Consider the following 12,782-nt stretch of genomic DNA (forward strand, 5'->3'; position numbering starts at 1 on the left):
CGTAATCACAGATTTTAACCATCACTCCTCAGTGAACTGCCTCCTAGTCTGAGATCATTTTCTAGTTAAAGAGCCAGTTATCATTATGGAGTTTCCATGTTTTTTAGGAGTTTTCTCACACTAATACATGTAAAAAAAAAATAGCATTAGGCTAATTCAGTAAGAAAGTGGAAATTTCGAACAAGAATAGGCATATTAGGTATAAATTCATTTTATTTTCTTTATTTGAAAGTCCGGCCCCCAGAGTGTCTGCTTAGAAAAATTCTGGCCCTTGAAAAAAATGTAGTTGACGACTCCTGGTTTAGTGGGTAACTAGGACATACATAGAACCTCTAAATCCTATTGATACCTCTTTCCTCTGCAAATCTCACAATTTGAAAATGCCTCTGAAAATGGGCAAATCTCAACAAGCCGCCTAGTTGACGTCAACTCAGCAGCTCCTCCTCATTTGGCTCTAGTCTCTCTCTTTGTCACGCCCCAACATTTACATAGGCTACACAACTGACCTGAGATCAGTTAGTCTTCTGATTCTAAGTCGGGCAGATCTCAGAAATTGTATACATTGTTCATCTGCTATTTTACCATTAAATTCACTTCTGAGACTTTTTTTATGCGAGAAATCAACTATGTAGAGGTGAAAATTGATGTCTAATTGATGTCTAATTGCAATTTTTGTCCGACTGTGTGTCGGAGTTTAGCGGCCGGTGCTGCCTGTGTAGCTGCCTCGCCGCCTGGCCTGCCTTCCTTCACAGACCCCGGCACTCCATACCTGCGCAAAGTCACCGTTTTGTGGGTTAATGGACTACCAAACACCACTGCCTGGACAGAGCTCCAGGGCCTGCAGCTTCCCTCTTCCTGCTAGCTAAATGCCCGGTGTATGTGAGTGAGAGCGCGGTTAGCGAGCTTGTTACGCCAGCAATCTCCACAGGTTCCAGTTAATCTTATAATGTGTATATTCATAATGTGTTGAGTTATTTAAATAAACGATAAACGATAAACGAAGCTCCTAAAGTCCGACACGTCTTACCAAAGTTGCAATTAGCCGTACATTTTCGTAAAACGACCCATATTTAAGCTTTATATAGTTGATTTCTCGCATAAAAAAGTTTCAGAAGTGAATTTGGTAATGAAACATTGCAGTGTGTGAAATATGAGATTCTGTCGCGTCTCTAATGTGCGTGTATTGGGGATTTGCTCAACCAATCAGCACGCGTCTCTAATGTGTGTGTGTGTGTGTGTATGGCGATTCGCTTAACCATGAGCATACCATATTTGGAAGAAAAGCATAAGGGCCAATAAAATATCAACCAGACCATTTTCAGCCCAACCAATGTTACATACCCCATTAGGAGACCTTCAGGAACAGTGTGAAATACCCTATATAATCATTCTATCACCCCTTTAAATCTTTCAAAACAGCCGGGCACTGAAGTTTTTATCTAACGTTACCGAAACAAGAATAAATAGTGCATTTATTTGGGTCTATTTTAAACTGAGGATTAACGTACTACATTTGCACTATTGCTTATCTGCAACACCCGGACAGTGTTTGTGGAATAAATTACATAGCATACAGAGTCGCCAAGTGCAGCTATAGAAGTTCACAGACTTAAGTTGTTTTTGGGATCAATGCATTGTTGTTTTTGGTCTTTTAATGGGATTTGTTGACGGTAAGAAAAATTCATCAGTCCACACAGCATTCCGGGATGGGAGAAAAACGTGCTCTGGTTTATTGCCATTTCTTTAAACTAATCAAGCTGCTGAAAAATAGCCTCGGTAAGGTGGAACGTTCAAAAGTTGTTTTTGTCGTGTTAAAGAAAACTCAGATTGGACAGATAGTCTAGCTAGCTGTCTGGATTTACCCTGCAAAGATCTGAGGAGCAGTTAACCATAGTCCTCATAAATCGACTGGAGTTTAGAATTCCAACACAAAGAAAGCGGAAGGAAACTGACATCGACGAAAAGACATTCATCCAGCGGAATTTCCTGCACCGGAGCAATGATTGTTCTTTAAAACCCAAGTTAATTATCCAGAGTTAATCTCTTCTCCTTCTCTCTCTTGCTTTCCACTTTTTCTCTCCCTTCTCTCCCCACTTTTTCCTTTTTGTCTCTCAGTACCTATATGACGAAGAAGACGAGGTGAGAAAGAAGAAGCCGAGGCGAAAGCTCCCCTCCAATGCCGCCATCACCAGAGTAAGAAAAACACCTCTCTCCCCTCACCCATCCTCACTCCATCGATCTGTTTTCTATCTGGACCTACTTGTTTTGTCTAAAAAAGCAATTTTCAGCAAACCTGCTTTGTGAAAAAGCCCTGTCAAATAAATTTGATTCGACTAGACTCCCCAACCTTCCCTCTCATCTGCCTCTTGCCTCACCTCATTCAACCTCTCCTCCTCATCTGCTCCTTTCCCTCCCTCCCTCTGTTGTTATTTTTTCTATAAATCCATTTTCTGCTGCTGGGGAGCAGCAGTGACAATCTAACCAAGACACGCACACAAGCACGCACGCACGCACACACACACTCTCTCTCAGCCGGAACACAGATTTACACCACTCCTGAAAATTAGAAAGGAATTGCAAAGGAATTGCAATTTGAAAAGTGTGTGTGTGTGTGTGTGTGTGTGTGTGTGTGTGTGTGTGTGTGTGTGTGTGTGTGTGTGTGTGTGTGTGTGTGTGTGTGTGTGTGTGTGTGTGTGTGTGTGTGTGTGTGTGTGTGATTAGATTGTCACTGCTGCTCTCCAACATCACCGCCTGTGGATAACACGCACACACACTATACGAACTGTTGATTTACTATTTAGCTGTCTGGCCCGCAACTTTACTGTTTTGGTTCACTCTTAGGTCATTTTTGGCTGCGGTAAAACCTTCTGTGCACTTCCTGCTAAGCACCAAACAGCAGACGGACACGGTTAACGACTAGCTGGTGAACATAGTGGAGCATTTAGAAGCTAAGCCAGATATTTCCTTCAGGAGTTGGTAGAGACCAAAAACAAAGCTAAAACACAACTCCAAATGATTGATTATGTTGCTCCATTACTGCTGCCATTGCCATATCAACTTAAAAGGTCAATGTTGGGGGGAAAAAAAAAAGAAAAGAATTCATGCAGCTGTAGATCCACTGCCTTTTATAGAATAATACAGTCTAACTAATGGACATGTTTTCCAGTCTTTTTCAAATGTCAAACTTCAAACGCAATCCCTAAGCTGCTGAGTTACTATTAATACATTTTAACTTGCACTATACCTTTCTTTTTAAATAACTCCGCTTGTTCAATAAATAAACAACCCTTGGTAGGTGTCAACCTCACAACTTCAATAAACGTGCACGCTCTTACATATTCCAGTTTAATAACACAAGATATATGATATGGCCTGGTGGTGTATCCATTAACTGCTGCTTTTTTGAGTCATCAAGCGTGAAAAGCTCTTGTCATCTCTTTCTACGCCATACACACACACACACACACACACACACACACACACACACACACACACAGCGACACACAGAAATATGAGCATCCATCTCCTGAGCGTTTCATGTTGTCCTCTTTCTTTTTACACAGCAACCCAACATCAAGCAGAAGTTTGTTGCCTTGCTGAAAAGGTTTAAAGTCACCGATGAGGTAGGTGTTTTGGCTTTTGCCTTTTGATATCACACACTTCCACTTCACACGCGAGGATCAGAGCGTATTTGCGACAAGTCAAAATGTATTTCAGTTTTGGCTTTGAAGACACGGCGAGGTGTGTGGGAGTGATGTGGCTGAACAACTGAGATTCAGCTGAGACACTAAACATAAAAATAGAACAGAAATGTGTTTAATGTGCTTCTGAAGTGTTTGATCTCGCACTGCTCACACTCCTGCATCTGAGTCTGTTTGTGTGTCTGAATATTGTCGTGTTTATGTGGTTGCTTTTTTCCTGTTTGTCTTAACCTTAATTTTGCATATAAATATGTTTTTAATCATCATTTTACGTTCGTTCACATTTCTTATTGGCATTTATTTTCTATGCATTTTGTTGAATCATGATGTATATAATTAGTTCAGTATTTTTTTGTGCTCCCTGTAGTTTCTCGACCTCTCCTGTCACATCTCTTTTATTTCTTTTATCTGTTTTTTGCTGTTGTATACCAAGTCAAAAACAAACTAATCCTCAACGTTTCTATATGAAAACTTGTATAAAAACATATTGTATATTGTTGTTTAGGCTATTTCTGTATATGTACATGAGCTTGTGCCTTTACGATTAATCCATTTAAGGTAAAACAGGTTTTAAATGAAACAAAGAGTAGGATTGCTGCATTGTTAGTGTTGCTACGGTGTATTGCACTTAATGAGAGAATCCTGGCTGAGCTGATGTTGAACAGGTCACTGTGTCATGTAAACATCTCACTTCGTTTACTTTTACTTTTCACCGCCTCTGAAATCTCAGACTTGTGGGTACATGTTGATGTCAACATGGAAAACTGGCTGTGTTTAGTATTACTGTTGGAATTAACATAGTCTCGCATTGCCAGACCTCCCTCCACAGCGCTGCGAAGGAGGGTCTGGCTAGTCCACACAGCATTCCGGGATGGGAGAAAAACGTGCTCTGGTTTATTGGCATTTCTTTAAACTAATCAAGCTGCTGAAAAATAGCCTCGGTAAGGTGGAACGTTCAAAAGTTGTTTTTGTCGTGTTAAAGAAAACTCAGATTGGACAGATAGTCTAGCTAGCTGTCTGGATTTACCCTGCAAAGATCTGAGGAGCAGTTAACCATAGTCCTCATAAATCGACTGGAGTTTAGAATTCCAACACAAAGAAAGCGGAAGGAAACTGACATCGACGAAAAGACATGCATCCAGCGGAATTTCCTGCACCGGAGCAATCCCAGAAGTGGAACGTCGAGGATATAGACCATGTCAACATATCTGTCCACTGTAGGGAGGTTATTACTGCTCATTAGGGCTGGGTACCCAATTTGATACTTTTTAGGCACCGACCGAATTGCCTCCTTAGTATTGAGTGTTGAAAAATGCCTCGTCATTCAATTTCCAAATTTCAATACCTAAGGCGTAAATGTCATCAGTGTCACTGAGCCAATATTGGTATCGAAGGTTTTAGAACGATGCCCAGCTCTACTGCTCAGGGGTGCAGGTTGTTAAGTTGACACTTTTTATAGCTTCTATATGTGTGAACAGAACTGATCAAAGCTGCAGGACCAGTTTTTACTCTGTGTCAGGTTGTTGACTTGTGTCCTCTGCGTCTCGTCTAGGTCGGTTTTGGCCTGGAGCATGTGTCGAGGGAGCAGATCCAGGAGGTGGAGGAGGACCTAGATGAGCTCTACGACAGTCTGGAGATGTACAACCCCAGCGACAGCGGGCCGGAGATGGAGGAGACCGATAGCATCCTCAGCACACCCAAACCTAAGCTAAGGTAACTGCACAGGCACAGGTGTAATATGACAAATCACACACCTACAGTACACAGCATAGTCGCCTACCTGGACATATCTACCACTTTAGTTACAAACACTTTGGTGCTGCATGCTCGGCAATGCAAACACCGATGGGACTCACTGTTGTGCATTGACAATTCAGAGCCCCCTCTGTTGGTGAAAACTGCTCAATGCAGTCAAATATTAAAGTTTATTTGAGGTTTCAATGAACCAGAATTGGGTCAGCTGACCTAAACATAAATTTTAGAATATAAAGAATATTTTTCAAAAATAATAATAATAAATAACCCAATTCCCAATGATTTCTTTCAAGCATAGATTGAGGAAGTTTTCAGTTTCCTTAAGTTAAATTATAGTAACTCACAGCTGGGGGTTCCTGTGATCCTCATTTAAATTTTTTTAAGTCAGAGTAACTGAATGCGTCAAAAATCTATAAACCTTTTTTTACGACCCCTGGAAAGGTTTGTTCTTAATAGGTCAATAACAGAGTCAAAGAGTAGCACATAAACCATTTTTAAATGGCTCTTCAAACCTATTTTTAGTCCTTTCCTGTGATCTCAGCCTCAATTTTTCCTCAAAATATAACAAAGCACTCAAAATAGCACTATTTGATGGTGTTATAATGTAGTGCTATGAAACCTAAAAAAGCAAAGGATCAATATAAATAAATGTTATCCTCATAATACAATGCTCCAGTTCTCTTAAGTTTTGATCATATTAACATTATTATGACCCCTGGGCTTTTCCTACCATGACAAGTCAAAATGACAAAACAACAAAAGACTCTATCTGTTTTCTGTTTGTCTCGGTGTATGTTCAGGCCCTTCTTTGAGGGAATGTCTCAGTCCAGCTCCCAGACGGAGATCGGCAGCCTGAACAGCAAAGGCAGTTTGGGTCGAGACACTTTCAGCCCGGTGAGTAACTTATATCCAAGAGGAGGAAGCAGTAGCTGCAGCATCAGCGGTAATTTCACTTATGTGAGCTGTGGGGCGTTCATGTGACACTTAGGAAAACCTGAACTGTTTTTTTTTTTTTTCCTCTGTCTCACTGGGAGCTGAGTGCAGTAAATCCTTATTGTTCCCAAAGGCAACTGACTCCAGACAATACCTCATTTAAACTGCATACAAAAGAAACCTATGACTACATAGAGCCGATTTACCTTGTGACATCCAAAAGTATTGTTAATCGGAATGCTGCGTGTGTGTGCCTTTGCTCTGTGTCCTCCTCTACTCGCTCCCTTCTTGCCTTTTCAAAATAAAGAACACAAATGCATCCTGATAATCTACAACCTGCCTGGAGCATGTGCTGCTGAGTCATCTGAAGAGGGGGTTTATGTACTGTGTGTGTGTGTGTGTGTGTGTGTGTGTGTGTGTGTGTGTGTGTGTGTGTGTGTGTGTGTGTGTGTGTGTGTGTGTGTGTGTGTGTGTGTGTGTGTGTGTGTGTGTGTGTGTGTGTGTGTGTGTGTGTGTGTGTGTGTGTGTGTGTGTGTGTGTGTGTGTGTGTGTGTTTTAACTCTACAACAACCGTGGAACATATCCTGAGCCTGACCTAGGTCATTGCTTAATTCTTGCTCTTATTTTTGTACTTTATTTTATTTTGACATTTATTTACTTATTTTTCAGCTGTATAGTATTGCTATTCTTGCCATACATGTGTTTGCTTTTTGTTTTTTGTTTTGTGTACTTATGGGGTGAGTTGTTGTGCATTTGGGAGGGGGATGGGTGGATCAATGGGAATATGGGGAGGAATTATTTATTTATTTTTTAAACAGTGATTTGTACAGACTTTAAACTTGTACCAATGTTGTTGCACCAATAAAAATTATATATATATATATATATATATATATATATATATATATATATATATATATATATATATATATATATATATATATAAACAATCTGAGTAAGTAATAAACACTATTTGTTTGATTACAACATATGTAATCTATGATGAGTGGTAGTAAATAGATTATTTTAAGGGATTATAAACCAAAAAGGTGGTTTAGATTAGTGATGTTATTGTTGATCTTAAACTCTCAAACCTATCTCTGTTTTAGCCTCCAATTAGTTTTGATTGGAGATGTTGGATTGCATTTTTTTTGTATTGTTTTTCTTTCTCTAAACGTAGTTTTTTCTTTTACATTTCATTTAAACCTTTTCTGCATCATGGCAGTTGTCATGTCATGCCTCACCCCGTGGTTTAGAAGTCATTTGAATGTTATAATAAGTTGACAATAGACTTTATTCACATAGTCTTAACCTAATTACTAATTTCACAAAGTGCTTCACACTCACAGTTTACATGTGGCACTCAATAGCATACAGTAACATAAAACAGTGTAACAATGCCCCACAAATTGAAGCAGCATAAGCTTGAAAACAGCATGCGGCTCTGCATTGATGAGATAAACATCCCCAATTGTGAAGCCAATGAAAATCGCCATGCAGGGAGACAGTGTGCAAATACAACATTTTAGAAACGTTTTCTTAGTGGAGCAGAAATCCAGTAGCGTCTTTGACAGCCGCCATCTGCTCAATAAAAAGTGTTTTGAATCTCGCCGTGCTGAATGGATTTCCCTGGATGTCTCGGCTGCATTCAAACAGTTGCAGTTCCCTCTTTTATAGTAATACTGATGTAAGCCTTGTAGTGTTGTGACTAGTGTCTGCACACTTCCTAAAAAGATGTTTTTAGTGGAAAACTGCTTGCATTTCAGTAAATAGTATTAAATCCCATTTATTAGTGTGAAAATGAATAACTGCGTATTGCTCAAAGTAGCGGAGAAAACATATATTTTGCTGGAATGTTAGATTGGTTAGGATGTTTGTTTTTTTCCCCTGTTGCTGTATAATAAATTCAGTTGTTATAGTTTTATATACTAAATGTGGAGTCTCATTAAAGGTCCAATGTGTTAGAATTTGTCCCATCTATCGTTGAGATCATATATCGCAATCAACTCTCTTGCACCACGCTGTTCAAAGTACGTATTACAGCTACGGTAGCCTTCACGCTTCAAAAAGCCGGTCTCTTGCTCTTTTCAATATCCTTTTGCTTTTTCTGGGCAAAGAAAAAGACTCCTGTTCCTGAAATTTGGATTTTTAATACGTGTGATCCTCCATGTTTCCTTCTTCAAACTTGCTGGGGCCGGGAAGCTACGATACCCATTAGCAGCATTAGCAGCGCCTGTGAGTTTATCATGTGACAGCGAAAACGTGAAAGGCGGAGCACTATGTCCTGTATGTCCCTTACCGGCTAACGTATTTCAAGATGGCGCATGAATATGGAGCGTCCACCCCAGTTCATGCAAATGTAACATTTCAAGCCAAAATTAATACTTGGAATTGATGGTGGTGGTGGTAAATATTCATGAAAAAGTTTGAACGGGCAATACAGATTTTGATAATGAACAACTAAACACGTTACCCACTGGACCTTTAAGCCTGTAGACTGACTGTTGCTCCCTTGTCTTACCAGCAGGGGGAGCAGCCTGCTTTAGAGAAGATGAAACACTCTCGCAGCCGCAACCTGGAGGAGGCCCTGTCTGAGACCGACACACTGGTAAGACTCGTGTGTGTGTGTGTGTGTGTGTGTGTGTGTGTGTGTGTGTGTGTGTGTGTGTGTGTGTGTGTGTGTGTGTGTGTGTGTGTGTGTGTGTGTGTGTGTGTGTGTGTGTGTGTGTGTGTGTGTGTGTGTGTGTGTGTGTGTGTGTGTGTGTGTGTGTGTGTGTGTGAAGTAGAGAGAGTTAATGGTGTTTCGGATCTTTGTTAATATCACTTCGAGGGGGGATTCGCTGCCATCTGTGCAGTAAGTGAGACAGATTGAGAGAGACGGAGAGAACAGAAGAATGGGGTGCAAAGTGATGAAGTGTCTCTAGAAGATGGCTTTAGGATTGCCAGTATCTCCTTTTTCTGACTGTGTGTGTGTGTGTGTGTGTGTGTGTGTGTGTGTGTGTGTGTGTGTGTGTGTGTGTGTGTGTGTGTGTGTGTGTGTGTGTGTGTAGGAGCTAACAGATCAGGAGCTGTTTGCTGAGGTGGGCCCCTGCATCATGGTGTCAGTAGCAGAGAAACCCCGTACACCTCTGAAGAGCAGCAAAAGTGAAATTCAGGCCATGCCATCACCAAGGTAACAAATCACCCCATACTACAAAAAGAAAACTCACATGGGGACAAACTGCAAGTTTTTCATTTCATTTGCATATGTGTTATTCATTTATGGCTAAATATTTTGAGCAAACTTAATATTTTTGGCTTTACTGTTGTTAGAGATCACTGTCATTCTTTCTTTGTCTGCTGAGGCCTAGAATAAAACACATAAGTTAAAGGTCCCAGAAACGCTGACCACTCAGAGCAGAATGGGCTTTTTTAGGAGGGGAGCTCCCTGCATTTTAAAGAAATTTTAGCCTTTTTTTTAAACATGTTGTCCCCCCCCAGGTTGGACGGGGGCCATACGCCCAGACAAAAGCGCATTAGCACTCCCATGAAGGAGAGACAGCTGTCCAAACCCTTGAGCGAACGGACCAACAGCTCAGACTCGGAGAGATCCCCGGAGCTGGGACACAGCACGCCGGTAAGTTAGCATCCTTTCCAGGATCTTAACATAAGCTCCAGCATCATTCTGACCTCGGACATAAATCATCATGTTGCCCCAACGTGCCTTTGCTCTGTGTCCTCCTGTACTCGCTCCCTTCTTGCCTTTTCAAAATAAAGAACACAAATGCATCCTGATAATCTACGACCTGCCTGGAGCATGTGCTACTGAGTCATCTGAAGAGGGGGTTTATGTACTCAGCGTGTGTGTGTGTGTGTGTGTGTGTGTGTGTATGTAGCTCCTGAGGAAGGCAGTGTACGACCAGCTGAACCATATTCTGTTGTCGGACTCTGCCCTCCCAGAGAGTCTGATCTTGGTCAACGCCACTGACTGGCAGGGTCAGGTAAGCAATTCCCTTTTTTTTGTGGGGGGGGGGGCATTTCTGCCTTTATTGGATAGGAAAGAAGAGATATGAAAGGGGAGAGAGAGGGGGGAAGACATGCAAGAAAACCATCATAGGTCGGACTCGAACCGTGGACCTTCTGCGTCGAGGAATAAACCTCTGCATATGTGCGCCCGCTCTACCAACTGAGCTAACCGGCCACGTGGTGGGTGTTTTTCGTCATGCTACCAAACCGTTTGTGTGTTGCAGTATGTTGCAGAGCAGCTCCAGGTACAGAGGCACCCGGTGGTCTGCACGTGTTCGTCGGCTGAAATCCAGGCGGTGCTGTCAGCTGTGCTCACTCGCATCCAGAAATTGTGAGTGTTTTTGTGAAAAGAACACACACACACACACACACACAGAAACACACGTTATGTGTTTCTGCGTACAGATGGTTTGCAGGATGACTCATCTTCTTTGTCTTATTTCCTGCTCTAAGCCTTATTTTTTGTTTTTGACCTTTTTTCTCTTATTCTCCTCCGTCTTCCACATCTCTCCCTCCTCCTCGTCTTTGCCCTTATGACTCCACATCTATAACTTTACTTCTTTTTATGCCAAAACAATACTTGTTATACCTCTCTTATCTCTCCCTTTTTCTCCTCCTCACCCTATTTTGTCTCCCTTCCTCTCTCTCTCACTCTCACACACACACACACACACACACACACACACACACACACACAATATTGAGCTTGCCTTTACTTTATTGGACTTTGCCAAAAGTATATAAGGGCAAATAGGGATAAAGAAAAATGAAGCAATGGTGGTTAAGATACAAACTGGTAAATAACAGTCATCCAAAAGGGATCATTATATATCTTGTATACATCCATCTGAGAAAAATACATTAATGGTAGAGGCTCCATGTTTTTTGGTTTTATACAGAAATGTGCGTTTTTCATCATCGGAGTCATAAAACCTTTGTAATTTCTCAAGGAAAAATGCTAAACACTCATAATTTCCAGCTTCTTAAATGTAAGGCTTTTTGCTCTTTTACACTGTTTTATATCATTGTAAATTAAATACCATTGGTGTTTTGGACAATTGTGGTGTCTGGGAAAATGTGATGGACATTTTTCACTGATTTCTGACTCTTTTTTTTTTTTTTTTTTTTTTAGATGAAACGATTGATGTCTAGGTGTCAGTGGTTACAGATACATTCTCCTGATAACACTCCACTCTCTCTCTCTCTCCCTTTCCGTCCCTGTAGCTGTAACTGTAACTCGTCCATGCCCAGAGCGGTGAAAGTGGCGGCGGTGGGCAGCCAGAGTTACCTAGGAGCCATCCTGCAGTTCTTTGTCACTCAGCTCGCCAGCAAGACGTCCGACTGGCTCAACCACATGCGCTTCCTGGTCGTGCCTTTGGGTAAGAGAGTCTGCATGCGTTTCCTTGGTGATTAAGAAGCTTTTGCAGAGTCATGCTGCAGCAAGATTTTATTTTGGGGAGAAGTGTCTGTGGAGTGACAAACCTCTGTTCTTTTATTTTCCAGACTTCATTACACACAGACACTGATTTAGTTTAGAGAGATATTGGATCTTGTCACTGTGTCTCAGTATCCTGAGAGTTGCACTGATTGGCTCAATTGTAGCTCTACAGTTACACCTCCTAAAATAAAGCTGACTTCACTCTATTTTCAAAGCATGTTCACTTTTTTGTGTTTTTTTGTTGTTGCCCAATTCCGTCCACTTTCGTTCCGTCCCTTCACTTTCACTCCATCTTCTCCCTCCATCAGGCTCCCACCCGGTTGCCAAGCACCTCGGCGCCCTTGACAATCGCTACAGCTCCTCCTTTCTGGACGGGGCGTGGAGAGACGTGTTCAGCCGCTCTGAGCCGCCACAGACAGGTAACACCCGTCGTACGGGTAAACACATGCAAACCTCCGTGGGTGATAAACGCTGAACACAAAAAGAAAAAACAAATTTCTCCCCCTCTCATCTCCAGATCAGTTGGATGTAGCGGCAAGAATCTCCCAGTACATTAGTGGAGCCACAGTCACACACCAGCTGCCCATCGCCGAGGCCATGCTCACCTGCAAACACAGGACGTGAGTAGAAACGCCACACAAACACAAACCACCGCATTTCCTCTGTATGTTTTTACTAATACTCTCTGTCCCTTTCCATTTCCAGGCGAGATGAAGACTCCTACCAGAAGTTTATTCCTTTTATAGGGGTAAGATTTGAGCTCCTATTGCAGTAGGTTGCAAAAGAAAGAAGAATAATTGATAGGTTATTGCTGATCATTTAGACGTTTTGCTGACAACACTTCTTGTTTTCCAGGTAGTGAAGGTTGGTCTTATCGAGTCTGGTCCTTCTCCAACAGGTGAGTGTTTTGGTAATAGTTTTAACACACATCCCAAACTAAATAAGCTGAT

The 12,782-nt window shown here is 41.6% G+C and overlaps 1 protein-coding gene across 4 annotated transcripts in view; it reads left to right on the plus strand.

Moving 5' to 3' along the window:
- pacs1 (phosphofurin acidic cluster sorting protein 1) overlaps nucleotides 1-12,782 on the plus strand; it is a 65,880-nt gene that overhangs the window by 46,523 nt on the left and 6,575 nt on the right. For 3 of the 4 annotated variants that reach the window (XM_028563994.1, XM_028563997.1, XM_028563996.1), the window contains exons 7-20: nucleotides 2,116-2,193; nucleotides 3,564-3,623; nucleotides 5,254-5,414; nucleotides 6,257-6,350; nucleotides 8,914-8,997; nucleotides 9,440-9,561; nucleotides 9,870-10,005; nucleotides 10,265-10,369; nucleotides 10,619-10,725; nucleotides 11,619-11,773; nucleotides 12,141-12,251; nucleotides 12,350-12,452; nucleotides 12,538-12,580; nucleotides 12,688-12,730. In XM_028563994.1, coding sequence (XP_028419795.1) covers nucleotides 2,116-2,193; nucleotides 3,564-3,623; nucleotides 5,254-5,414; nucleotides 6,257-6,350; nucleotides 8,914-8,997; nucleotides 9,440-9,561; nucleotides 9,870-10,005; nucleotides 10,265-10,369; nucleotides 10,619-10,725; nucleotides 11,619-11,773; nucleotides 12,141-12,251; nucleotides 12,350-12,452; nucleotides 12,538-12,580; nucleotides 12,688-12,730 — 1,402 coding nt within the window. The remainder of the gene's footprint in view (nucleotides 1-2,115; nucleotides 2,194-3,563; nucleotides 3,624-5,253; nucleotides 5,415-6,256; nucleotides 6,351-8,913; nucleotides 8,998-9,439; nucleotides 9,562-9,869; nucleotides 10,006-10,264; nucleotides 10,370-10,618; nucleotides 10,726-11,618; nucleotides 11,774-12,140; nucleotides 12,252-12,349; nucleotides 12,453-12,537; nucleotides 12,581-12,687; nucleotides 12,731-12,782) is intronic. The other variant, XM_028563995.1, reaches the window with a different exon arrangement.

The sequence above is a fragment of the Perca flavescens genome, chromosome 19 (genome assembly GCF_004354835.1).
Source record: "Perca flavescens isolate YP-PL-M2 chromosome 19, PFLA_1.0, whole genome shotgun sequence".
Classification (NCBI taxonomy): Eukaryota; Metazoa; Chordata; class Actinopteri; order Perciformes; family Percidae; genus Perca; species Perca flavescens.